At 44.6% G+C, this 27,569-nt stretch overlaps 1 protein-coding gene and 1 long non-coding RNA gene across 10 annotated transcripts in view; one reads left to right on the forward strand and one right to left on the reverse strand.

The window, feature by feature from the left end:
* LOC102118918 (uncharacterized) overlaps positions 1–21,948 on the forward strand; it is a 29,971-nt gene extending 8,023 nt beyond the window's left edge. Inside the window, exons 2-4 of the long non-coding RNA XR_001488701.4 lie at positions 12,404–12,530; positions 18,820–18,949; positions 20,661–21,948. This is a non-coding gene — a long non-coding RNA (uncharacterized lncRNA). The remainder of the gene's footprint in view (positions 1–12,403; positions 12,531–18,819; positions 18,950–20,660) is intronic.
* Positions 1–27,569, reverse strand: part of MCF2L2 (MCF.2 cell line derived transforming sequence-like 2) — a 254,021-nt gene that overhangs the window by 112,674 nt on the left and 113,778 nt on the right. For 6 of the 9 annotated variants that reach the window (XR_012430895.1, XR_012430896.1, XM_045386555.3 and 3 more), the window contains exons 7-12: positions 22,753–22,902; positions 15,933–16,057; positions 15,201–15,315; positions 13,986–14,105; positions 4,570–4,761; positions 1,575–1,766 (exon numbers count right to left, since the gene is read on the reverse strand). Coding sequence is in view for 6 of the 9 variants with exons in the window: in XM_045386555.3 (XP_045242490.2) it covers positions 1,575–1,766; positions 4,570–4,761; positions 13,986–14,105; positions 15,201–15,315; positions 15,933–16,057; positions 22,753–22,902 (894 nt within the window). In the remaining 3 variants the exon portion in view is untranslated. The remainder of the gene's footprint in view (positions 1–1,574; positions 1,767–4,569; positions 4,762–13,985; positions 14,106–15,200; positions 15,316–15,932; positions 16,058–22,752; positions 22,903–27,569) is intronic. The other 3 variants (XR_012430897.1, XM_065540256.2, XM_065540255.2) reach the window with 2 other exon arrangements.

Here is a 27,569-nt window from a genome sequence, read left to right on the forward strand (position 1 = left end):
CTCCTACTTGAGACCCTTGAGGGCAATGACTACATCCTTGCACGATGGCATCTCCAGTGCCTGGAACACCCTGGCACAGGAGTTTGAGACCAGCCTGGTCAACATGGTGAAACCCCATCTCTACTAAAAAAACAAACATTAGCTGGGTGTGGTGGCTGGCACCTGTCATCCCAGCTACTTGGGAAGCTGAGGCAGGAGAATCGCTTGAACCCAAGAGGCGGAGGTTGCAGTGAGCCGAGATCATGTCAATGCACTCAAACCTGGGCGACAGAGCTAGACTCCGTATCAGAAATAAATACATAAACAAACAAACAATTAGAATACAATGTGGTTTGTGTCATGTTAGACAAAGCAAAGATTTTGGCCTGAGTCCATGGATGGACTTCAGGGCATTCCCCAGAATTACATGAACAGTTAGACAGGCTGGATATAATCTGTTTGTTCCTCCACCGCGTCTTCTCTTCCCTGCTGTGTGCCCAGGAAGCTGACTTAAAGAAGCTCTTAAACCAGAGGTGCAGACAAGGTAATGTGGCTCTCAGAGGAAGGTGTGCTATCTACAACCCTGCTGGCTTCATGGAAGAATGCGCTTCTCAAATGCAAATCCAATCAAGTTATCCCCTGCTTAAATCCAAACTCTTTCATGTGGCCCACAAAGCCTACCTTGCCTGCCAATCTCTAACCTCACCCAAAACACACTTCCATTGCTCTCCAGGTTCTAGCACCCTGACCTTTTGGTCTGCACTGTGCCAGGCTCCCTCCAGCCCTAAAGCCTTTGCACATGCTATTCCTCCTGTCCGGAAAGGCTCTCCCATCTTGTCTACTCATTCTCCAGGCTTTAGCTCAAATGACTCTTCCCGAGAGCCTTCTCTGACCCCAGTCCAGGTCAAGTTCCTCTGTCACATGCCTGACCCTGAATCCCTCCTTGACAGCACTTATATCAGCTTGTAATACATTTTTGGGTGATTATTTTGTTAATGTCAGCCTCTCCCACGAAACTGTAAGCTCAGTGAGGGATAGAAGCATGCCTATTTATTTCTTTTTTTTATTTGAGACGGAGTCTCACTCTGTCGCCCAGGCTGGAGTGCAGTGGCGCGATCTTGGCTCAATGCAAGCTCCACCTCCCGGGTTCACGCCATTCTCCTGCCTCAGCCTCCCGAGTAGCTGGGACTACAGGCACCCACCACCACGCCTGGCTAATTTTTTCTATTTTTAGTAGAGATGGGGTTTCACCAAGTTAGCCAGGATGGTCTCGATCTCCTGACCTCGTGATCCGCCCGCCTCGGCCTATTTCTAATCATCATGGTATCCTCAGCATTCAGCACAGTGTGTGGTACATCAGGAATGCTCATAAGCATTAATAGAGAAATGACTGATTTGAGTCAGATGAAGCGTCAGTATGCCAGGATGTTCAGGCCAGGAGTCTAAGAGGCCACCAGAGGGCTTTGGAATCGGTGAGCCCACTCAATACAGCCTGCTCAGTACACCCTGCGTGCACTTTATCAGGAAGAAGATACAGTCCCTCCCTCCCCTATCCATTTCCCAACCACAGGATCAAAATAACCCGGAAGCATTACCTTTGCATCGAGGGTGAGCAGCAACTCAAACTCACTGTAAAACTCCTTAGGGCTGAGCAATGGGTACTCCTTGGCTGTGCCCAGGAATGTTGCAATGTCATTCAAGGCGATGTCAACCCCCTCTCGAGACTGGCACTTGTCTACAGCTTGGGAAGCCAAGAGGTAGATTCCTGCCTCACACCACTGGCTGACCTTCGGAAAGAAACAGTGCCTTGTGCACTTTGACTGACCACAACTCAGAGCCACCATAATCCTCAGCAGGTCTGAGCTTGTCTACAAGGATTCTGAGACAATGGAAAATTGTCATGGGACGGCATAAAGTTTAAGGGGTCTAACCACTGTAAATTATACTATGAGGTGGATAAACCCTAACCAATCTACACCTGTCCACTTCTCAGGGAGGTCACTTGGTCAGCAAAATGAGTCATATAATGTTCTTCTCTCTTCCACTGACGGGAATTGCTACATCTCCAGGAGAAGACAGGTAAATATGTATTTAATTTGAGACAGCGTTTCACTCTGTTGCCCAGGCTGGAGTGTAGTAGTGCAATCATGGCTTAATGCAGCCTGGAGAGGTCTACCCCAGGCTCAGGTGATCTTTCCATCTTAGCCTCCCAAGTAGCTGGGACTACAGATGTGCGCCACCACACCAGGCTAATTTTTCTTTCCTTTTTTTTTTTTTTTTTTTTAAGAGACAGGTTTTGGCCATGTTGCCCAGGCTGGTCTCAAACTCCTGGGCTCAAGCAATCTTCCCGCCTCAGCCTTCCAAAGTGCTGGGATTACAGGCATGTGGCACTGCACCACTCAGTCTTAGCGCTAAATATCTCTTAGGCTGGTCTAACCATAGAGAAATGTAATCAATGGCTTTCGGGGTTTACCTGCATCCAAATTGGTTACGAGAACACAGAGTGATTAATGAGACATTGGACCCGGCCCTTACATTTCCTGGGAGAAAGGAGTGTCCCTTTTAACAAAAACACAACTTTCCTCTTTGGATTCCCAGGCCATCCCTATTTGCATTTACTGGCATTTGTGTTTCCTAAGGAAGCAAGAATGTAAAGCTTTGTAACTCAGCACAGCAATACTCAAAGTTTTTGGATGCTGGGAGGACGTCAGATAGGTGATGAATTCTAAGTATTCAGATTTTTTAAAAGACTCATTTTCTTTGCTCTTCTGAACTCCACTGAGACACCTGAACAGAAAGACAGGGGACCCTTATGCTACCTGAAGAGTTATATGAAAATAAGCTTCCAGTGCCAGTACCTCTGCATTTCCATTTACCATGTGACCTGAAAAGCAATATAAAATAACTATACAGAGAAAAAAAGATCAAAATGGAACACTCCAAAGCGGCTGCCTTTCTAAGTGGGAAAATGATAGGCAACTTAAATGTTTGTCTCACTTTTTCCCTAGATAATCTAGGCAAATGAATGTAGCACAGTGAATATATGCTACATTTAGAATAATAAAAATAAAGATATTTCAGAATTAATAATTACCATTATGTAGGGGTGGGGGGTAGTAGGATATGTACATGCACATGAGTAACCTTTTTCTTCCTACATTTTTGGATTTCCACAATAATATGAACTCATGCTTTGATATATGCTGTGAAAACTTTCTCTTTACACATCATGCCTAGATCTGTAAAAAGCATTAGGCTGGGATTTTCTGCAGAGTTCCTATGGCTACTTGCTTTCTCTCACTCTCTCTCTCTCTCTCTGTCTCCCACTCTCCGTCTCATACCCATGTGTGTGTGCATGTGCGCGCGCACACACACACACACACACACCACTCTGGAGCAAAAATGGAGTTGGCAAAACAGCGGCTGATCCTGCAGCGAGCTCAGCACACAGAGAAGGCTGCGCACCAGCCCCTTCTGAGCCACTTGCTTCTGGAACAACTGTATTTCATTGACATTAAAATCCCTTTGGCAATGGGATGAGGTAAGCAACCGGGTGGGTGCCCCTGGCATGCAAGAGGAACAGCTGTGGGGATGGAGCATGCTGACTCATTGCCATCAGTCACATGCTGCCTGGGACCAATTGACAGGGAAGACTCCAGAAACCACTGCTCCTGCTGACTGGGAACATACCCTAGAGGTCACCTCCAAAGGGCACCAGGCTCTGCACACCCCTCTCCCTGTGGGCCCCTGGCATGCAGGCTTGCTGTCTATCCTGTGAAGCCTCGGTGTGGAATCTGGCAGGCCTGACTTCAATTCTGGCTTCCCCTGTTTGCACCACGTGTGGTCTTGGGCAGTCACTTCCCCAGGGCTTCTTGGTGTCATTCCTGCACCACCTGCACCAGAATCATTTGGGCGCTTTAGTAAAATACTAGTTCCTGGGCAGTATTCCAGACCTACTGACGCTGAGTCTCCAGCCCTGGTGCATAAGGGAATCTGCCATATAACAGCTCACCAGGTGATTCTTGTGTGCTACATTTTGAGAACTAGCAGAGTATCAGTTTCTGCCTCTGCACAATGAGGCCATTAATACCTTCCTCAGAGGTTGTCTTGAGGATTATAAATAGATGACATAATTATGTTCCTGGTAGAAATAGAGTAGGTGCTCGATAAATGCTAGGGCATATAAAATAGTCATTATTACTTAAGCTTCTCCAAAAAGAATCAAAACCCTTTGCCTTTATATGAGGGAAGCACTCTGCAAATATAGTGCTTGGTTCTCTGTACACCTGAAAGGGAATCAAGAAGTGTTCCCACAGGGCCAGGCCAAAACACACTCTTAAAGTCTGGCTCCACACAGATAGAAATGGCCTTTAGTTAATTGAATGGGATGTGGTGGGATGGCCAGAGCACTTTTTACCTTCAGTACCTCTTCAATCTAGGATGTGCACACTTTGAATGCCTCTTGAACATCTTTTCACATAAAGCACTCGAGCCTGTCAGCAATCACACAAGGAAGGGAGGACGAGTATAATGGAAGCTTCTTCACAGAAAATCTTGCAGACATCACGTTCTTGGCTGTGTTTTGCTCACCTTGTCCAGCTGTCTATGAAACTCTAAGGACTTTCCTAAAATGTCCCATTTTTTCTTGTTTCCATTGATGAAATCGTCACAGAGGCGCCTGAGCTCCACACACCGGGGCCTGATGGTGTCTGCTGCATAATGGTGGCTTTGGATGAGCTGGTCCCCAACCAGTGCCAGCAGCTGGGCCTTTTCCAGGGGTTCCTGCAAAGTGAACATGCACAGCCAGGCATCAGAAGTCAGGGCATCGTGAGGCTGAGAGCTGCCTGGTACTGTGTGCTCCAAGCCTGGAGGGAGGCTGGGGAGATGCTGACCCAGGACGAAGACTGGAGAACCTGAGAAAGCTCTGAATGGTTCCAGGTCCAGGAAGTTGACCCTGGCCTGGAGTTGTCCATACTCTAAACAATAGCAGTCATTCTATTGTTGGGTTCTGGGCTAGACATTGAGGATATAGTGCTGACAAGCCAAAAATCTTCAGATTAATGGAGAATTAAGATATTAACTAAATTGCACAAATTGTTAACTTATTATAATTGCAATAAATTCTAGGGCAGAAAAGCATGGAGTACACATAATAAGAGATTTTGAATACCCCTATTAACTAAAGGAACAAGAAGAGGAACTGACACTTGTCTTTGAGGAGAGTGGGGGGTGAGCTGAAGTTGAGACACTGGTGAAAATTGGGTTTGGACAACTCAAAGGTGGTCATGACACTTAAGAAATATGCTTGTCTAGGCTGGGCGTAGTGGCTCACACCTGTAATGCCAGCACTTTGGGAGGCTGAGGTGGGCGGATCACTTGAGGTCAGGAGTTCCAGACGAGCCTGACCAACACGGCAAAACCCTATCTCTACTAAATACAAAAATTAGATGGGCGTGGTGGTAGGTGTCTGTAATCCCAACTACTCAGGAGGCTGAGACAAGAGAATCGCTTGAACCCGGGAGGCGGAGATTGCAGTGAGCTGAGATTGTGCCACTGCACTCCAGCCTGGGTGACAGAGCAAGACTCCATCTCAAAAAAGAAAGAAAAAAAAAGAAATATGCTTGTCTAAACCCTTTCCCAAAGCCTGTAAGGGCTCTGTATGCACTGGCCCTGTCTGCTCAATCACATTTCCTACCTCTTTCTGCATGACACTTCACTCTAACCACACGTGCCAAGTTTTCCTGATTTTTTAAGCATTCCTTCATTCATCCATCTCATATTATTGAGAACCTACTATGTGCCAAACACTGTCATAGGTGCTGGGGGTTCATTGGTAAAGAAAGCAGGTAAAAATCCCCACCTCATGAAATGAAGCTTACATTTTAGTGGGAGACACGGGCAATAAATAATTGCATGTGTGGATTATATGGTATCTTCGACAGCGACGAGTATATGGAGAAAAATTAGATGATGGGGAGGGCAGGGAGTGCTGGAGCTAGTATTTTAAATCGGATGGTGAGAAGGTCTCCCTGAGCAGCAGTACTCAAGCTATGCAGAAAAGACTTCACATAGAAAGGCTGAGACTAGGCCGGGTGTGGTGGCTCATGCCTGTAATCCTAGCACTTGGGGAGGCCGAAGCGGATTGCCTGAGCTCAGGAGTTCGAGACCAGCCTGGGCAACACAGTGAAACCCCACCTCTACTAAAATACAAAAATTAGCCAGGCATGGCAGCATGTGCCTACAGTCCCAGCTACTCTGGAAGCTGAGGCAGAGAATTGCTTGAACCTGGGAGACGGAGGTTGCAGTGAGCCAAGATTGCGCCACTGCACTCCAGCCTGGGCGACAGAGCTAGGCTCCATCTCCAAAAAAAAAAAGAAAAAAGCTTGAGACTACAGCCTTAGAAAGAAAGACCCAATTGTAAGATTGGCCCTTTGTTGGCACCTAGGAACTTAGATTTTGGGAAGGTTCCCTCCATTCCCTGATGTGAATAGCTCACGATGCCTGAACCGCTTGTGCAAACAGTATGGTTTATGGTGATTACCTGCTTTTCTTTTGGGAGTCTGAAATCTTGGTTCTTGCCAGACAGAAGCTGCCGACATGACCAGCCACCAATAAAACCTCTGGGCGTTGAGTCTCTAATGAGCTTCCCTGGTAGACAACATTTCACACATGTTGTCACAACCCACAGATGGGGGCAAGAAGTATGTCCTGTGAGACTCCCACAGGAGAGGATTCTAAGAAGCTTGTGCCTGGTTTCCTCCAGACTTCACCTCGCCTTTCCCCTTTGCTAATTTTGCTTAGTACTTTTTCATCGTTATAGATTGTAACTCTAATACAGCTACATGCAGAGTCCTAGCGAATCTTCGAAGAAATGTGTGCATGGTCTTGGGAGCGCTCTGCACACAAGCCGAGACCTGAAGTCAGGCACAAGCCACGCAGTACTTGGCTGGGAGGTGAAGGTGTGTTTGACAAGTTCCGGTAGCAGGAAGGAGGCCAGTGTGGCTGCAGCAGAGGGAGCAAGCAGGAAATGAGTGGAAGACGTAACCAGAGGAAAGTGGGCGTTCCATGGCGGGGGCCTTGCTGCCCTTGTAAGCACTTTGGCTTTTTCTAATTGTGAGAGGAAAGTCCCTGGGTTTGTAGGGAGGATCTTGAACATGTTTTTGGAAGGCTCCAGGTACAGTGTCCAGAATAAGAGGAAATGCAGGGAGGCCTGTTAAAGGGCTGCTGCAGGAATCCAGCTGAGAGATACGGCTTACAGCTGATCACCAACCTAGCTCCTGACTCGGCCCTTCTCTGGATTGCTCTTCCCTGGGTCATGCAGAACTCAGTTTCTGGGTCACCTCCTCACAGGGCTTCCCCGGCGACTATATCTGAAGTCATTCTCTACAATCCATTCACCCACTCATCTAGGCCCTCTCCCTCACTTTATTCTTTAACAGCACTCACCTCTATCTAAAAACTATTTTCTTTATTTACTTTAATGTAGAATTCTTGCCTCCTGGCTGGGCGTGGTGGCTCACACCTGTAATCCCAGCACTTTGGGAGGCTGAGGTGGGCAGATCATGAGGTCAGGAGATCGAGACCATCCTGGCCAACATGGTGAAACACCGTCTACTAAAAAGACAAAAAATTAACCAGGCATGGTGGCGTGCACCTGTAGTCCCAGCTACTCAAGAGGCTGAGGCAGGAAAATCGCTTGAACCTGGGAGGCGGAGGTTGCAGTGAGCCGAGATTGCACCACTGCACTCCAGCCTGGGCAACAGAATGAGACTCTGTCTCAAAAAAAAAAAAAAAAAAAGAAAGAAAAAAAGAATTCCTCCCTCCTCCACTCACTCCCACCAAAATGTCAGTTCCATGAGAGTATTTAGTAGACATGCAATAAATATTTGATCAACAAATTAAATGAATGAGCCAGTGAGCTACATGATGTAGTGATCTGCTTGGCTGGAACTCTGTGAAACAACCTTGACTTTGGCATCAGCACAGATGACTGCCACATTCCGAAAGGTCTCTAGGAGCAGAGAGCCCATGAGCCCCCTTGCCAGCCACGCTAAGCATCCAATGCATCATTTTCTGCTCTGCTTTAGCTGTTTACAGTAACATGAGGAGTCACCGTAACTCCAGGTATGTACAACTTGCCCCTCTCTTAACTTGCACTGGTTTATCGTTTCAACAATTTCCAAACCCCTTTCCTCCTACCCTCCCAGTCATTCAAGAAGCCCTGCAGGGGCCATTGCCTTCTTAATGCTTTTCAAGTTCTGACCCCATCTCTGCCACCTCCTTGCCACTGTCTGCTCAGGCCTCATGGTTTCTCATGGGGACAGCTGGTCTCCCTGCTTTTCTTCGGGCTCTCCTTCAACTCACGCTCCAGACTGCTGACAAAGCAGCGATTCCAACACATCTTATTGTGTCTACATCACTTCCAAGCTTCAAGCCCTTTTCTGGGTCCCCAGGGTCTTCAGGAGCAAGCTTAAACTCTTGAGCAATGCACACGGGACCTTTCGTTATCTAGCTTATACCTGGGTGTGCCTCTTACCAAGTCCTCCTCCACTTCCTCAACACCATTCTCTGCTGCAACCATACTAATTATCCATTTGTTGTTCCCCAAATATTCAGGCAGCTTTAGGCCTCCATCCCTTCTCTACCTGCTGTCTGCCTAGAAAGCCCATCCTTCCCTACTCCCCCTCACCCATCCTCTACCACACCCGTACTCCTCTGGGGCCAGCTCAATCTAAATTACATTTTAGACTTCACCTTCTCCAGAAAACTTTCTCTGTGCTTTCTTGATCAGAGCACCTGCTTCATTATGTTGTGACCACTTATCTGCTGCCTGCACTATGCCACAGACCCCTATGGTCCAGAACCAGCTCTTATTCAACTGAAAACAGGGCATGGTGCATCTGAGATACTTACAAACAAATGCTGCACAAAACAAAGAGGAGTACTGGTATAGAAACGAGTGACACAAATCAAGCAGTGGCTAGTTAAAAGGACTGAGGGGAAAATACCCAGAGCACTTGTTCTAAACAGCAAAGGCCCAGGTACACTGGTTACAAGACGACTGCAATACTCATTCCCTGGGCAGTGATTTTTGACTCTCTGGTTCACTGCTGTGTCCTCAGAACTTAAACAGTACCTGGCATGGTAGGAGATGAATAAATATTTGCAGAATAAATGTCAAATGAATGACAGACCTTTACTAGCACTGCTCAGCTACTGCAGACTGAACCTAGGACATGTTCCATAGCACAGAATTTATCCCTCTACCTCTGTAATATTAATAACAACAGCTGACATCTACTGAGAGCTTACTACGTGCCAGGCACCGTTCTGAATGCTTTACATTTGCTTATTTCTTTAACTCTTCACAACAAAACCTTTGATACAGGTACTGTTTTACCAAAGGGAAGTGGAGGCACAATGGCCCAAGGTGACCCAGGTAGGAAAGAGAAGAGCCAGGCTTCAAACCCAGGCAGTCTGGCTCCAGGATCTGGCTCAGAGCAACATACACAGAGAAAAATGACTGCACTTATTCTGCCTAAGCTTAGAGACCTCATTTGGTTGCTCAAACTTGTCTGACTTTAGTCAAATGTAGAAACATGAGACTTGGCAAGAAAGTCTCTGTTGACATTTTTTTAAAGTCCAGCTGCCTAATTTATTAAGAACAGGGCAGAATTTTCTGGGTCCAGGGAAATTCACCACAAGATACTTCCAAATCGCCCTGTGGTGATCAGAGCCTGCCCTTCCCTTGGCATATAGTATTTCACCCTTCAGAACTGTCCAGAAGACATTTGAGATGTTAGAGGAAAGATGTGAGTAACAGGTCCAAATGTGTCTAGGGAAAAACACCCATAAAGGCAACTGAGGAGGCCGGGCGCGGTGGGTCACGCCTGTAATCCCAGCACTTTGAGAAGCCAAGGCCGGCGGATCACAAGGTCAGGAGTTAGAGACCAGCCTTACCAACATGGTGAAACCCCATCTCTACTAAAAATACAAAAATTAGCCGGGCGTGGTGGCAGGCACCTGTAATCCCAGCTACTCAGGAGGCTGAGGCAGAAGAATCGCTTGAACCTGGGAGGTGGAGGTTGCAGTGAGCCGAGATTGTGCCACTGCACTCCAGCCTGGACAGCAAGAGTGAAATTCCGTCTCAAAACAAAAAGGGAAACTAAGGAGCAACCCGGATTCAGCCACCATATGGTTGGAAGGTCACTATTACAGAATTGAAAGGACAACAATAGTTTCTGACCACTGAATATTGACCACTGACCACTGACCACATTGCAGGCCGACCACATGAAGTCCCTACCACACATCTAACTCATTTAATCTTCACAGGGTCTCTGTGAGGTAGGAATTATTATCTCTGTTTTACAGATGAGGGGTGCCATATTCAGAAAGGCTAAGAAATGTGACTAGGGTCATACAGCTGGTACTTGTTAGAGCCAAGATTTTAATCCATCCCTATCTGACTCTAAAGCCTATGTTCTTGTCACCTTCCAACCACCTGGCCTCTCCACATGTGCTATGAAATCCTCCTGGTGCCTGCAAAGAAATTTACAGTGAAACCTCCAAATTGAAGCTTATTTTTTTAGTTTATATACCTCCCGCTCAAGATAAATAGTCATCAAAATCTCCAAAGTAAAAAAGAAAGCGTGAGGGAAAAATGGCTAAAATCCGGTACTCTGATCACAAGCCCATCTGGGATCTTTCAGATGCCGAAAATTCCAGAAGGCTAGATAGTCAAGTTGCAGCTTAGAAGTTGCGATTCAGAAATCTTTATTGAAATAACAGTTTATTCCCCGCCGAGGACTCTACTGGTATAACAGATGAGAGATGAGAGTGCCTACTAGGGAAGAAAATAGCAAGAAAGCGAGTGATGTTACTCTATCAGGGAATCTAGAACAAACCCACAGATGATCCATAGGGATGGAGTGTGTGTATGGGGAGGTGGGCCAGATGAAACAAGAAAGGCAGAAAGTTAATGGTTGTTGAAATTGAATGACGGACACTTGGAGTTCATTGTGCCAGTCTGTCTACTTCTGTGTGTGTTTGAAAATCTCACACATGTACACAAAGCTATGACCCTCCAACTAGATGACATCCTTAGATGTTAATGGCCTGGGTTCCACGCCTTCTTAGACACAGCACCCTTATAGGGAGAGGTCAAGGCTGAAATCTGGTGGTTCCTCCACCCTATCCTGGTGTGTTCCCTGCTGGCCTCTCAGCAAGGGTCTCAGTATGCTCCCACAGTCAAAACCTGGCTGCAAATTCTGCTTTTATAGAAGACCTTCTATAAATGGTTGAAACTACTGTTTTTCAGAATCAGGAAGGAGCATTCAAAACACTGCTAAACCCTCAAACTAGAACAAGAGAAAGAACAGGCTGAATCAGCATGCGACAGGAGCCTGGTTAGTGAGCTGACTCTGAGGTTACTTGTGAGGATGATGTCACTGTGTGGAATAAGGAAGCTGGCAACGCCCCAGAGCCAGTGTGCGGCTGTGCTGGGAGGGAGGTGGCCCCTTGGTGCCGAGGAAAGGACAAACCCCAAGCAGATATTTGTCAGACTGTGGCCAGACACAGTCTTGTTCCTTTAACACTTTAAAGGACAAATGGAAAGATGAGCCAAGCCCTAATCATCTGAAGAAGCCATGCCTCTGAGAAGTCTGAGGGAAGATATATTGAAAACGACCTCAGTTATGGTGAGACAGCTTTGTTTGATTGACCCAAAGGCAGAGACACAGGTGTACTGCATCCTTCAGGAAGCAAGTTTAGAAACAAGATCTGCAAGTCACAGGATGTGACAGGTCTGCAAATCCTGCAAGTCACAGGTCATCCACAGTGGGCTAGTCTAGCTGCTTCCAGAATGTTGCCCATGAAAGGTGGGTCATGGGTTCGCAGAGCATTCCTGTGTTGCATAGCCATAGGTTTCATCCCTAGCTCAGGTCAGCAACTTTTGAAGTATATACCAAGGACCACAAGTTCAAGGAGGTGGGCAGAAGACAGAATGTGATGCAGTCATGCAGATCCATCACTACTATTCAAAACACAGTCCAGAGTGCCTTCCAAGGGCTTTCTGTTCCACTGAGAATAAAATTCAAATCCTCACAAAAGATCTCAGGGTGCAACAGGACACCTGGCCTCTGCTCATCTCTGTCCCCTCATTTCCTCCTGGCCCACCTGCTCTAGCAATGTTCCTTGAACTCACCAAGCTCATTCCCGCTTTAAGACCTTTGCACCCGCAGCTCCCTAAGTCTTTGCATGATTACACAGATCAAACAGATCTCAGATCAAAGGTCGTCTTCTCAGGCCTTTCCAGACCATGCTAGCTAAAGTAGCATCCCCAGTCACTTTCTATTATATTTTGTTTTCTTTTTTATATCACTTGTTACTATCTGATGTTATTATTAATTTGATTGCTTTTTAGTGAACCATCTCTCTCCAGTAGAATGTAAGCTCCATGAGGGCAGAATCTGGACTGTCTGGCTCACCGCCGCATCCATGGAACCCAGGATAAGGAATACCTGTTGATGAATAAATAACCCTCCGGATAGGTCAGTAGCCACTTTCATATATATACGAAGGCATTTTATTGATGAGGCACTTTTTCTTAATATATGAATAAGCAAAAAATATAGTACTTATATTCAGTAAAAAATTCTTTTGAAAAAACTAAAATGTTATAAGATTGGGGCTGTCCTGAAGAATCTAAGACATATAGTCATCATAGATATGAAATTCACCTTTTCCGTTGTTTGAGAAATGTTCCTGATGACTCGTGTGTCTTCGGCACTAGTCTATCTGACAAATGGTCACTGGTAAGAGAAAGAGCACTCGCTAGGGAGGGACGGGATTCCTGAATGGGGATCTGGATACACAGGTGGGTTTGTGTGTTCATGCATGTGCACAAGCACCTGCAGCTCAGAATCTATAACCGACAGCTCTTAGAGTCAGTGTGGCCTTAGTATACTTTGTTTCGTATCCTTTAGGGGTGTGTGTCTCCAACTGTAATATACAAGTCAATCACCTGGGGATCCTCTTAAAATGCAGATTCCAATTCCAGGGTGGGGTCTGAGATTTTATATTTCTAATTAGCACTTACTCAGGTGACATCTGTGCTGCTGGCCAGAGGCTCACACTTTGGCACATCTCTAGTACTGCAAAATTGCCATCTGAGAAACATGCCTCCAGATTAGCTAAGAAAGGAAGCGCTAACCATAGGGTACTTGGTTCCCAAGACCCAAAAATATAAAGAACCTAATTTTAAACAAGCAGAAAGGAACTTCTATGGAAAGAGATGACTCCGCTTTCTTCATTTGTAATAAAACAAATTTGTAAACACTTAAAATGTAATCACTTCTAAATGCTGACTTCTGTGCAGATCTGGGACACTGTTTAATTCCAGTATGGGACTGTAAAATACATATTCTTATACAAGTTTCATATTTACAACTCCTGGGACATGAGAAAGGAGAAAGCTTTGCCAATTCTGTGTAGCAATGGAACTAATGTGGACCAGTTTCCCCCGTCTAACTGTCTTGCTCCAGGTATAAAACTAGTTGTTGTTTTTTTTCCTGGTTTCCCCTTTGAAAGTTTCCCGTCTACTACCAACCCCACAACCCCCAGTCCCCTAGTCCAGGCTCCAGGGAGGAGCTCAAGCTGATTGGTGAGACTCTGAGATAATTGTTCTGGTGAGTGATGAACCTGCTGTGATCTTCTCCCACTTGGTTGCTGACCACGTAAGAGGGCAGGGCTGGTCCAGAGTCCTCACCCCACCTGAGCGTCCAACCGCAACTGTATGTTCGGCGGCTTTAATAGGACTCTGTGCTGCCCGTATTATTCATAGCAGTTGTTAATGTGCAACTCTCCTTGGGATCCTGGGGTGACTGAAGGGCAGGATTGGGCATTCCTGTGTCCTTTAGCAACCTTCCAATAGCAATGACTGGATGTGATCCATCACCGTCCACAGCAACCTCCTTCCCAGTACACAAAAATGTTAGAAAGCAAACCTGGCTTTTTTCCTCCAGTTTTTTGTGTTCCTTAAGAAGCTGCTCCACATGCATCACGCTGTCTCCAATGCCTGTAAACTCTGCTTGTTCTTCCAGCAAATTATCCAGGGTAAGCTTAGCCTACAAGAAACATTAGAACAGTCCAGAAGTAAACCAACACTCACTCACCTGAAGGTATAGGTTTGTTATGCTTCAAGAAAACTCAAAATTCCAAAGAGGATTCAAGACTTGTATATATCTACATATGTTAAAAAATTGTTTTTTGCAGCTCACTAACTTTCAAATTAAGCTGGGGGTGCAGAATTCACCTGTAGTTGAACTATTAGAACTATATTCAACCAATTATCAATCAAAAAGGAAGATAGTTGGGTCCAGTGGCTCATGCCTATAATCCCAGCACTTTGGGAGGCTGAGGCAGGAGGATTGTTTGTGCTTAGAAGTTTGAGGCCAGCCTGGGCAACATAGGGAGACCTCGTCTCTGCAAAAATATTAAAATATTATCTGGGCCAGGCACGGTGGCTCACGCCTATAATCCCAGCACTTCGGGAGGCCGAGGCGGGCAGATCACAGAGGTCAGGAGATCAAGACCATCATGGCTAACATGGTGAAACCCCATCTCTCCTAAAAATACAAAAATTAGCTGAGTGTAGTGGCGGGCACCTGTAGTCCCAGCTACTCGGGAGGCTGAGGCAGGAGAATCGCTTGAACCAGGGAGGCGGAGGTTACAGTGAGCTGAGATTGCGCCACTGTACGCCAGCCTGGGTAACAGAGTGAGACTCCATCTCAAAAAAAAAAAAAAAAAATTATCTAGTGTGATGGTGGGGCATTGCCTGTAGTTCCAGCTACTTGGGAGGCTGAGGTGGGAGGACAGCTTGAGCCCAAAGATCAAAGCTGCAGTGAGCCATGGTCGCACCACTGCACTCCGGCCGGAGTGACAGAATAAGACCCTGTTTCAAAAAAAAAAAAAAAAAAAAAAAAGCAAGATAAACCATCGCTGAAATGCCATGTACCGCAACAGGAAAATGGGATTCTAGAACACCTTCACTGAAAAAGTGAGAAGGGGGTTGGAGGGGGTGGTCTGTAAAGAACCAAGGAGATAAGGAGAAAGCTGGATTAGGGAAAAGAGGGAAACCCCATACCAAAGAGTGAGGAGGGAGAGAAAACCAGAGGTCACAGTAGCAGAAAAGAAAGTTATATTAAACAAGAAAAGAATACCTTACAAAAATCGTGCTCAAAATGCTGTAGTTGTAGGCATTGGTTAAGCTTCAAATGATGACTGGACCAAAACTGACTAAAGGCTTTTTCTGTTTCATCCAGTTGAATTAATAACCTTTCAGGAAAGAATGAGAAAGTGGTGTTAGGTTAGCATTCATTTCCACAGGCATCCATATAGGCCTATGGATAGAACACCTGTGTCTTCGGTCAGTGGTATCAATTGCAACCATCTCCTTATTATGAAAGCATGTGTCACCTATGCCTTTCTTCTGGCTCAGCGGGCTTTGCACCTTTCATTTTCCAATCAGGACACCCACAGTGCAGGCAGCAACTTCACTTCAGATGCAGCTGCTGTGCTTTAGAATGTGCTCCAGCTGATCTTACCTTCATGCCTTCTTTCTTTCTACCTGAGACACACGAATATAAAGCACAGCTCCAAGCCAAACTGTTATTTGGAAATGAAGCCCAATAAATACTACCCTCTCCCTCAAAATCCTAGGGTGGGAGCATGTCATAGACATTGAAGAGCGGGGAATGGAATGCTCATAAAAAGATCTCCATACGTGGATGCCAGATGGATGTGATCTTTTTTCCTTTGTTGTCTCAAATGTTCTTCTTCCTTGGCCCCACCAAGACCCAATATTGGCTGTTCCAATCTGTTCTTGGTTGCTCCAGAACATCTAGCTCTATATATTTTCTCCTGAAAAGGCAGATTCCACCTCACTCACTCACCTTTCCATGGTAGTTACATTCTCAAGTTGATTGAGATTGAGTGTGCTGTTGGGACATTTGGTGGCTGGTTCTTGGATGCATGACAGCAATGTGGCCCCCTGTTTTCCAAGTAATTTCAGCTCATCCTAGAATAAAAGTAGTCTCTCTTAGAAGGAATTAGAAAAAACAAATTCTTGGTAGAATTGGGGTGAAGAGGTAGATCAGTACATTTTTCATTTAGGAAATTAAACGCTGATGAAGTCAAGATGCAGCTTTAAAATTAATCAGTTAACTTATCCTTGATAGGTAACGCACCGACATGATACAAAATTCAAAATATCTGAAAGGGTATACACCAAAAAAAGTATATTTTTCCTCTTCAAAATCAACATCTGCTTTTTGTATATCTCAAGCTACTATTGTAAATTAAAAGCAAAACTAGTTAATACAACCTAGTTTTAATCCAAGACAGTGACCAGAAACAAGAAAATGATAGATATTGAATGTTGAATGCTAGAAACTACCAAGCAATAATAACGTAATAACTGCTAATTGATCATAAAAATACTTCGGTTGGTCTCATCAATAAACACCTGCTCTCCCTCCACCTGCCAACCAACTGTGGCCTTGTTTAATTATTTAAGTTTGGCAGATATGGGCAGCAATTTCAGTTTAACATGGAAAGATTCGTACTTCCAAGCCAACCCCCCATTCTGCTTTTTTAACACAAAGACTTAGTGCTATGCAGTTGTGGAAGGTTACTTCCTTCAGCCAACAGCTGTAGTCCTTTCCTTGGACAGTGCAGGTCATCTCTCATTGCCCTGAGCCTTACCCATAAAGAAAGCCTGGGCTGCAAAACAAAAGTGGCAGAGCCTGACCTAGAATTTTGTGCTTGGGAATTATGGGTTTGGTTCCTGGGTCAGAGAAGGCTGGTTTGGTATGCCCTTGAGCATTAGAACAGGCCCATAGTTCTAAAACAAACCAAGAGATCACCTCTGCACACATAAACACTGAATCACTTCCTCTAGGCCCAGCCACCTCTGTGGTCTTCACACAGCCTAGAGCTCATTCCCTGTGGGAAGAGTTTTAGACTTCCCCACTCTGATCACACAGAAGTCCTGGACCCTCTCAAGCTCATACTTTTGTTGTGTCCCATCCTACTCCAGAATTTCCCCTGGAAGGGTTACATGGCCATACCCATCCTCAAACCTGGCCCTGGATCTGGCTGATGATGGACTTGGCTTCTGTGAGCTAGCCCTTCAGGGTTCTTTGGACACCTCCTCTGGCTCTGCCCACTCCAAATAGTGCCCCACATTAGCCACATGGTTGGCACTCTCGCCTGGGAATCAGGCATATCTCTTCTTTTCCATTCTCATGTGTCAGCCCTCATTTCTTATCTCATCAATGCTCATTAAATATTTGTAGGTTGGATAAATTAATAACAGCCTAAAAGAAGTCAGGTTGCAGATGGATAAAGACAAATTAGATATGATGGAAAAAATGTACTCCTGACTCAGTGTCTTAGCCATTCCCTCATCCCACCCACTAAAGAGGGTCGTGGCTTTTCCCACTCATTTTCTTAACTGCTGCTGAGCTTCCAGCAACACACACACACACACACACACACACACACACACACACACACACACACATCCATATATGAAGAAGAGTTGGGAAGAAAGGTAGAGAGGCTAAAGGAAAAGCGCCATATTGTTGTGGCAGAAGGAGACACTGGAGGGGGAAGCTGGGAGGAGGGATACACCCGAAGTGTGGCAGAGCATGAAGAAAGTGTGTGAGACAGGGAAGGTGAATCTTCACAAGTGATGTCACACGCTGTATATCCCCTTTACACTGTTTAAAAAGGATACAAGCAAAAATTGTGACCAAGTGACTGCTTTGGGATTCAACCCCATGGTCAACTTGAGTAGGGTTACAAAAATCTGTCATGAACACAGATGGAAAGATGGAGCAACTATGGTACTTGGAAAGGGTAAGGGGAAGTTGCTCAGCCTAAAACTGGAGTTTCAGTTTCCATGGAAAGAAAATAATCTTTTCAGGTATTTAATTTTTTTACTGCCTGCACTCAGGCTGGAGGAGGAACTCAGGGCACTGTCTTCCAGAACATGTGTTTAAGTTCATACTCCCTTTTGTAGAGTCTCCTTTTCCCTGTGCTGACAGGATCCTGCTGGTGGCAGGGTGAGGACTGCTCGTAAACTGAGAGATAGCTCATTGCCTACCAAAGTTCCCTTTCCTCAGAAAATGGGAGCCCCACCACCACCTTGGAACAGGATCCAATTGGCAGACGAGGTGGAGGTGCCGTTGTGCATGCGCTCTGAGCACTTGCTCGCACTCTCCTTGATGGGTGGAAAGGCACACAGCAGAAACCATGGGTAGCTGAGTCCTGTTTGCTTGTCTCATTCATCCGGAGCTCAGCTCTCCCAGGGAAGGCTAAAGCTGCTTGTGTTTACAAGACTTGCTCTTCCTTTCTGTCCCTCAGATGAGAGAGAAATCACAGAGAAAATAAGGTTTCAAATTTAGTATGAAGCCCAAGGTGCCCACAATTTGGACAGAAAATAGCACTTACTGAAGTCGGGAGCACTCTCTGATTGTAAGAATAGATTAAGGCCCAAACTGTGGCTCAGGCTGGGGGAAAGAATTTATGTTTCTGGGGAAGAGCCTTTTGTAAAGTCATCAGTTTGCTTAAAAGTTTGATACGATTGTTCCACTGTGGATGTTTTGAGATTTTTTTCTGTGTGAACTGATTGGCTTAATATACCGAAGGGCCAAAAGAAAAGAGGTTCTACTGGAAGACTATTTTGAACAAAATAGTAACAACTCCCTAGAGAAATAGCAAGTGAGACTGAAAACCTCTCCAACTCAATAGCTCTCCTATTCTGTTTGATTGTAGAGGCGACCAGACGCGTATACCTAAGATCTCTCTTAAAGATCCAGGAGAAAGGAATTCAAGACATCAAGCCAAATCCCCGAAGCTGTGCTAGCTGTTTAGGAAAAAACCCTCTCCAGGCTGGGAGAAAACGGTAAATCACATGCTACAACTTTTATAGCTATTTAAATAGCTATAAAAGTTCACTGTACTGAAGAATGGATCTTACAATAGTTTTTCACTCTTCTAGCTGGAAAAGAAATTATTTAATGACATATAGAATCTTTGATTAAAAGGTAGGTAAAAGACCAATAAGGGTAAAATAAAATATGCATAAATAACCACAAAAACTACTAAGTTATTAATACAAGTTTAAACAGTATCTCTTTTTTTCTTTTCTTTCTTTTTTTTTTTTTTGAGACGGAATTTCACTCTCATTGCCCAGGCTGGAGTGCAGTGGTGTGATCTCAGCTCACTGCAACCGCCACCTCCCAGGTTCAAGCGATTCTCCTGCCTCAGCCTCCCGAGTAGCTGGGATTACGGCATGCACCACCATGCCCGGGTAATTTTGTATTTTTAGTAGAGATGGGGTTTCTCCATGTTGGTCAGGCTGGTCTCAAACTCTTGACCTCACGTGATCCACCCACCTTGGCCTCCCAAAGTGCTGGTATTACAAGTGTGAGCCACTGTGCCCGGCCAGTACCTCTTTTTTTCTAATATAAACCATTTCTCTCTTTAAGTCACTTTTGGATAAGAAAGAGGAAAAATGTAACTCTAGTTTAATGATTTTGGTATTCATGCTTCTAAGCTACAAGATAAGGAATCAAATTTGAATTGGGACAATAATCAGTAATCACCAAAAGGCCTTAAGAAATTATCTGTATTTTTTGTTTGTTTGGTTTTTTGGTTTTTTGTTTTGTTTTGTTTTTGAGACGGAGTTTCACTCTTGTTGCCTAGGCTGGAGTGTAATGGAGTGATTTTGGCTCACCGCAACCTCTGCCTCCCAAGTTCAAGTGATCCTCCTGTCTTACCCTCCCGAGTAGCTGGGATTACAGGCGCCAGCCACCATGCCCGGCTAATTTTTGTATTTTTAGTACAGACAGGGGTTCACCATGTTAGCAAGGCTGGTCTCGAACTCCTGACCTCAGGTGATCCACCCCCAATCGGCCTCCCAAAGTGCTGGGATTATAGGCTTGAGCCACTGTGCCCAGCCTGTGTTGTGTTTTAAAGGATGTTAATTAATATTACTTGGTAAAATAAAGATGATAATATTTTAAATCCAAATTCACTTAATATTCTTAATCGAGGTAAACACTTGGACAAATTAAATCACTTTCAGAATTTTGTCTTAAAATAATTTTAGGTCTTCACCATGATTTTAGGGTAGCATGGAATATAAATGCAAGCATTTCTTTTACTAAAAGGCCAATTAAATGGAACCTTCTAATTTCCTTTCACTTGTCTTACAGCTTGGATAGGGAGTGTTTAACCAAATTAACATAATAGAGTATAAATGTCAAATAATACTTCTAACTATGTGGCCTCCAAGGTTACTCCACCCCATAACCTGAGAGAAGTCTTAGCCGCCTTTGCTCAGAGCTGCCTGTTCTAATTCTGAGAACAGCTGGTTAGCATGCATAAGGATATCCCCTTACTCCATCCTGGAAACTGGTTCTTTCCCACCTGTTTACCTCTGCAGAACTCTTTGCCTGTGTAGAGAAATATAGAACACCCACTCATCTGCCTTCCCTGTCCCCACCCCTCTGCCTTGCCACCAGCACATACGGCAAGACCTGACTGGCTGGTTTTCACCCCCCAGTAATGTGTCCTTATCTAAAATCCAAATGTTTTAACCTTTTCTCCAGAGACCTTCCTGACTGATCACGTTGTCATCCTGGTGATTCTGCTCTTCGACCTCTCCACACCCTTCAGGGATTGAGGCAAAGAACGCACTGTGCTCATGAGCCCTAGGCACAGAGCTCAGTTTCACAGTCCTTGCTGCGCTGGGCGCCCTTCCCATGACACCCCTTTGTATCAACAGGACCACTCTGCAGACTCCTCTTGGTCAGGGATCACCTTAGGGCCTGTGCAACTGCAAACTCCTTCCTAGCACACTTCACAGAGGCACCTAGGCCCTGCTTTCTGCAACTCGCACCTCCTAAGAATCATGTGAACTTAAGCCAGTAGGTTTAGAAAAGCAAAGGCCAAGCTTCTCAGAGGCATTTTCAGGGAAAATTTTCAGGATGTCATCAGGATTTTACAATTTCAGTCCAGATTTTGGTTTGTTTTGTTTTTTTGTTTGTTTGTTTGTTTTTTGAGACAGTCTCACTCTGTCACCCAGGCTGGAGTGGCGTGCCATGACCTCGGCTCACCGAAACCTCTGCCTCCTGGGTTCAAGTGATTCTCCTGCCTCAGCCTTCCGAGTAGCTGGGATAATAGGCGCCTGCCACCAAGCCCAGCTACTTTTTGTGTTTTTAGTAGAGTTTTAGTTTCACCATGTTGTCCAGGCTGGTCTCGAATTCCTGAGCTCAGGTGATATGCCCACCTCAGCCTCCCAAAGTGCTGGGATTACAGGTGTGAGCCACTGGGCCCAGCGCAGTCCAGATATTTTGATTATTCACAGTAATCTTTGGAATATATTTTTCTCTTTCATTGTTGTTGTTGTTTTGAGATGGAGTCTCGCTCTGTCGCCCAGGACAGAGTGCAGTGGCAAGATCTCGGCTCACTGCAACCTCCGCCTCCCAGGTTCAAGCAATTCGCTCACCTCAGCCTCCTGAGTAGCTGGGATTACAGGCGCCCACCATCAAGCCTGGCTAATTTTTATGTTTTTAGTAGAGACGGGGTTTCACCATGTTGGCCAGGCTGGTCTCGAACTCCTGACCTCAGGTGATCCACCCACCTTGGCCTCCCAAAGTGCTGAGATTACAGATGTGAGCCACCACTCCCGGTCATCTCTTTTTGAATAACAACCTCCTTAAAGACTGAATTTAACAGTGTTCCCTGGCACATGGAAACATTAATTTGCCTCGATTACTAGACTCTGAGACTCTCCTAAGTAGACTATGTGTTCGCTGAGGTTGCCTTTTTGGTTCTCCTGGCAAGTAGTGGTGGGTGCTCAATAAATGTTGAATAAATGAACAAATCAACCATCTAGCAAAGTGTTTTTGCAACTTTTTGGTCACAGATACAACAGTTCAACTCTTCCCAAGTTCCATGAGGCCAAGACACATACACTGACCGTCCAATCCTCATTTTGCTGCCCTATTGAAAACTGGGCTTCTCTGAAATAATGGGATTGGTCTGTGCTTCTCAAGGTAGAAAGGTGCCAACACTCATCCAGGGAGAAGCCCCAGGAAGATTTCCCTGTACTGCATGACTAAAAGAACCTGCCAAGCTCCCTTTCCTCAGCAGGTTCTGACGTGCTTTTATGAATCATTTAATAGGTGCCTCTCCTTCAACCCAGGTCAGGGCACCTTCCATAGTCCTTTTTCTCAAATTCATCCCCAAATAAAAAGACACACTTCTGAGAAAGTGAAGCAGTAAGTCAGCTTATTAGTCTGCCCCAAAACTTTACAACCACTGCTGGAAAGCTTGTATTTCAAAAGCCAGCCCCTACCCCCTGCAATTTTAGCATGTTCTGTCTTGCTCTGTCCTGAGCAGGATCACAGGAGTGCAACCCTTGAAAGGGTGCTCACATGCCTCAGCTCACCCAGACAAAGCTAGAAAAGCCCTTCTCTGTGCTGCTTCCCACCATCCTTCACTCACCACTCAGTCTCAAGATACTTCTTTCATTACAAACTGCCTGTCTGGAAGGTTTAAGATGATCAGTGGTTTCCAAGTCACTAAAGAAGAAGGAAAATGAGAGCTTAACTGTTAATTTTGCTCCCAGCTCTCTCCAAGAGGCAGGTATACCTGCTGGCACAGACGCTAGCCTCTGAGAGGCCACTGACCGCTCACCTGCAGCTTGTCCCGCTGCCTTGTGTGGGACATGAGAAGGTCTTCGGTGGATAGCATGCTTCTGGGCAGCTCTGTTGTGGCCAGGCAGGCCCCAAATGTCTGCAGCATCTGGGCAGTGGTCTTCAAGGTCAAGGCAAAGTTTTCGATGGCCTGGAAGGTCAGATAATTGTAACAATGTGGAGAGCTTAACATTCACCAACATGCTCTCTTGATGGAAAGACAACAGATTTAGTTGACAAAATGAGTGAATTACCTGACTTTGGAAATGGTATAGAGGACCTGATCCTGATAGGGAGATTAAAAAGAGGCTGGTTTTAGTCTCAGTGCTGCTACTAGTTGACCAAATGACTTTGGATAAGTCACCTCTTTACATTGAATGTCAGTTTATTTATCTATAAAATAAAGTGATTGAGCCACATGATCTTTAAGATTCCTTTGAGTTCTAACTTTCTGAGTCTCTCGTTCAAAGAGGTGACACCCATAAAATGCACTGTCACACACAAAAGAATCTATATACCTCACTTATAAAACAATATGTACTGTACATGTGTGGTTATATTATTCCTAGTTATATATACAGGCAAATCTCAGAGATATTGTGGGTTTGGTTCTAGGCTACTGCAATGAAGCAAATGTTACAATAAAGTGAGTCACAAAAATTCTTTTGTGTCCCAGTGCAAAGGGAAATTATGTTTACAGTATACTGTAGTCTATTAAGTGTGCAATAGCATTATGTCAGAAATTCTACATACCTGAATTTAAAAATACTTTATTGTTAAAAAATTGCTAACAATCTTCTGGGCCTTCATCAAATCACAATCTTTTTGCCACTGGAGGGTCTTGCCTCAATATGGAGGGCTGCTGACTGATCAGGGTGATGGTTGCTGAAGGCTGGAATGGCAGTGGCAATTTCTTAAAATAAGACAACAATGAAGTTGTCACATGAATTGACTTCCTTTCATGATTTCTCTGTAGCATGCAATACTGTTTGATAGCAGTTCACCCATGATAGAACTTCTTTCAAAATTGGAGTTAATCCTCTCAAACTCTGCCACTGCTTTGTAGACTAAGTTTATGGAATATTCTAAATCCTTTGTTGTCATTTCAACAGTGTTCACATCATCATCCCCAGAAAGATGAAGAAATCACTTTTTTTGCTCATCCGTAAAAAACAGCACCTCATTCATTCAAGCTTTATCATGAGGTTGCAGTAATGCAGTCACATCTTCAGACTCCACTTCTAATTCTAGTTCTCTTGCTGTTTCCACCACACCTGCAGTTACCTCCCCCACTAAATTCTGGAACCCCTCAAAGTCATCCATGAGGGTGGGAATCAGCTTTTCTCAAACTCCTGTTAATATTGATAGTTTGACTTCCTCCCATGAATCACTAATGTTCTTAAAGGCATCCAGAATGATGAATCCTTTCCAGAAGGTTTGCAATTTGCTGTACTCACACTAATCAGAGGAATCACTATACATGGCAGGTATAGCTTCACAAAATGTATTTCTTAAATAGTAAAACTGAAAGTTGAAATTGCTCTTTGATCCATAAGCTGCAGAATCAATGTTGTGTTAGCAGGCATGAAAACAACATTCAACTCCTTGTACATCTCCATCAGAGCTCTCAGGTGACCAGGTGCATCGCCAAAAAGCAGTAATATTTTGAAAGGATCTTTTTGTCTAAGCAGTAGGTCTCAAAAGGTGGCTTAAAATATGCAGTTAACCATGCTGTAAACAGAAGTGCTGCCATCCAGGCTCTGTTGTTCTAGTTCTAGGGCACAGGCAGAGTAGATTTAGCATCATTCTTAAGGGCCCTAGGATTTTTGGAGTGGTAAATGAGCATTGGCTTCCATTTAAGGTCACCAGCTGCATTAGCCCCTAACAAGAGAGTCAGCCTGTCCTTTTAAGCTTTGAAGCCAGGCATTCACTTCTCTTCTTTAGTTATGGAAGTCTTAGATGGCATCTTCTTCCAATAGAAAGCTGTTTCATTTACATTGAAAATCTGTTGTTGAGTGTAGCCATTTTTTCTTGTTTTTGTTTTTGTTTTGTTTTGTTTTTTGAGATGGAGTTTTGCTCTTGTTGCTCAGGCTAGAGTGCAATGGCGTGATCTCAGCTCACTGCAACCTCTGCCTGCTGGGTTCAAGCGATTCTCCTGCCTCAGCCTCCTGAGTAGCTGGGATTACAGGCAACCGCCACCACGCCCAGCTAATTTTTCATACATTTAGTAGAGACAGGGTTTCACCATGTTGTCCAGGCTGGTCTTGAATTCCTGAGCTCAGGTGATCTGCCTGCCTCAGCCTCCCAAAGTGCTGGGATTACAGGCGTGAGCCACCGCGCCCAGCCGAGTGTAGCCACTTTCATCAATGATCTTAGCTAGATCTTCTGGATAACTTGCTGCAGCTTCTCTATCAGCACCTTGCACTTGTATGTTACAGAGAAGAATTCCTCCCTCAAACCTCACAAACCAACCCCTGCTAGCTTCAGGCTTTTCTTCTGCAGCTTCTTCACCTCTCTCAACCTTAATAGAATTGAAGAGAGTTAGGGCCTTGCTCCGGATTAGGTTTTGGCTTAAAGAAATGTTGTGGGTGGTTTGATACTCTATCCAGGCCCAGACCACTAAAACTTTCTCTGTATCAGCAAAGAAGGCTATTTGCTTTCTTATCGTTCATGTATTCGCTGGAGTAGCATTTTTAGTTTCCTTCAAGAACTTTATCTTTGCATTCACAACTAGGCGAACTGGCTAGGCTAAGAGGCCTAGCTTTCTGCCCATCTCAACTTTTGACATGCCTTCCTCATTAAGGTTAATCATTACAAGCTTTTGATTGAAAGTGAGACACACCATTCTTCCTTTCACTTGAATACTTAGAGGTCATTGTAAGGTAATTAATTGGCCTAATTGCAATATTGTTCTGTCTTAGAGAGTGGGGAGGCCCAGGAGAGGGAGAAAGACAGCTGAGGACCAGTTGGTGGAGCAGTCAGAACACACACAACATATATCCATTAAGTTCACTGTCTTATATGAATGCAGTTTTCGGCACCCCAAAACAATTACAATAGTAACACCAAAGATTGCTGACCACAAGTCACTGTTACAAATATAACAATTGGCCGGGCATGGTGGCTCACGCCTGTAATCCCAGAACTTTGGGAGGCTGAGGTGGGCAGATCACTTGAGGTCAGGAGTTCGAGACCAGCCTGGCCAACATGGTGAAACCTTGTCTCTACTTAAAATACAAAAATTAGCTGGGCATGGTAGCACATGCCTGTAATCCCAGTTACTCAGGAGGCTGAAGCAGGAGAATTGCTTGAACCCAGGAGTCTGAGGTTGCAGTGAGCTGAGATCGCACCATTGTACTCCAGTCTGGGTGACAGAGCAAGACTCTGTCTCAAAAAAAGAAAAAGAAAAAGAAACAAATATAACAATAATAGTAAACTTTGAAATATTGCAAGAATTGCCAAAATTTGTCAGAGAGGCAGGAAGTGAGCACATACTGTTGGAAAAATGGTGCTGATAGAGTTGTTCAACACAAAGTTGCCACGAAACTTCAATTTTAAAAAACTGCAAATCTGCGAAGCCCATTAATGTGAAGCATAATAAAATGAGACATGACTGTATATGTGTGTATATAAAATATATACACAGAACATGTAAAAGGCATGTAAAGAATATCTCTGGTCTTTCAATACTAGTTGTATTTTTTAAAGTTCACTAAAAAATGTTTAGCACATGCACAACCACAAACCATGGCTACATACTAGGCCAGGGATGGCCTATAACAAAAACAAATGGGTAATTTATAAGCAACAGAAATTGATTTCTCACAGTTACAGTTCTGGAAGTTGGGAAGTTCAAGATCAAGGCCCCAACAGATTTGGTGTCTGGTAGAGGTCTGTTTCTCATAAAAGATGGCTTCTGTGCCCTCACAGGGCAGAGGGGGCATGACAACTCCCTTTAATCTCTTTGCAAGGGCACTAACTCCATTTATGATGGCACAGCCTTCATGACTTAATACGTCCCAAAAGGCCCCTCCTCTTAATGCTATCACATTGGGTTCCGACATGTGAATTTTTAGGGGACACCAACATTCAAGCCATGACAATGAATTTTGATCTCACGTTTATCTCAATATTACTGAAACTCCTAACTTAGCATAACAATCACCAATATCAGTAGGTAGGGAAAAGTAAAATACTATATAGCAGGTGCTTTCACAGATAATACATCACTTATTCCCCACATCAAACTATCAGGAGGCTTTTGTTAGTCCGGGGTTTCTCAGCATTGGCTCTTCACACTTTGGGCCAGATGATGCTTTGTTGTGGGAGGCTGTCTTGAGCATTGTAAGGTGTTCAGCACAGTCCCTGACGACCCACTAGATACCAGTTAACTTTCCCCACTAAGTTATGACTACAAAAAGTCGAAAGATATTGACAAATGTAGGGGGCAGGCAAAATTATCCCCTGTAGAGCAATACTGTGTTAGTCCCATTTTAACAGAGGAAGAAAAAAGCTCAGAAATGCTTAGAAACTCACCTGACATAGACTATGTGTTATCGTGACAATTTTTTAAAACTGGTTTCATCTTTGACTTTGACTTTAGATCCGGGGTACACGTGCAGGTTTGTTACATGGGTATACTGCATGATGCCGAGGTTTGGGGTACAGTTGATCCTGTTACCCAGATAGTGAGCATCATACCCAGTAGTTCTACAATCCTTGTCCCCCTCCCACCTCTCACCTACAGTAGTCACTGAGGGGTGATAATATTTAAATGTAGCTTCTTCTGACTTCATGGGTGTCAATATGTCTGTACCT

Source organism: Macaca fascicularis, chromosome 2 (assembly GCF_037993035.2).
Source record: "Macaca fascicularis isolate 582-1 chromosome 2, T2T-MFA8v1.1".
Taxonomy (NCBI): Eukaryota; Metazoa; Chordata; class Mammalia; order Primates; family Cercopithecidae; genus Macaca; species Macaca fascicularis.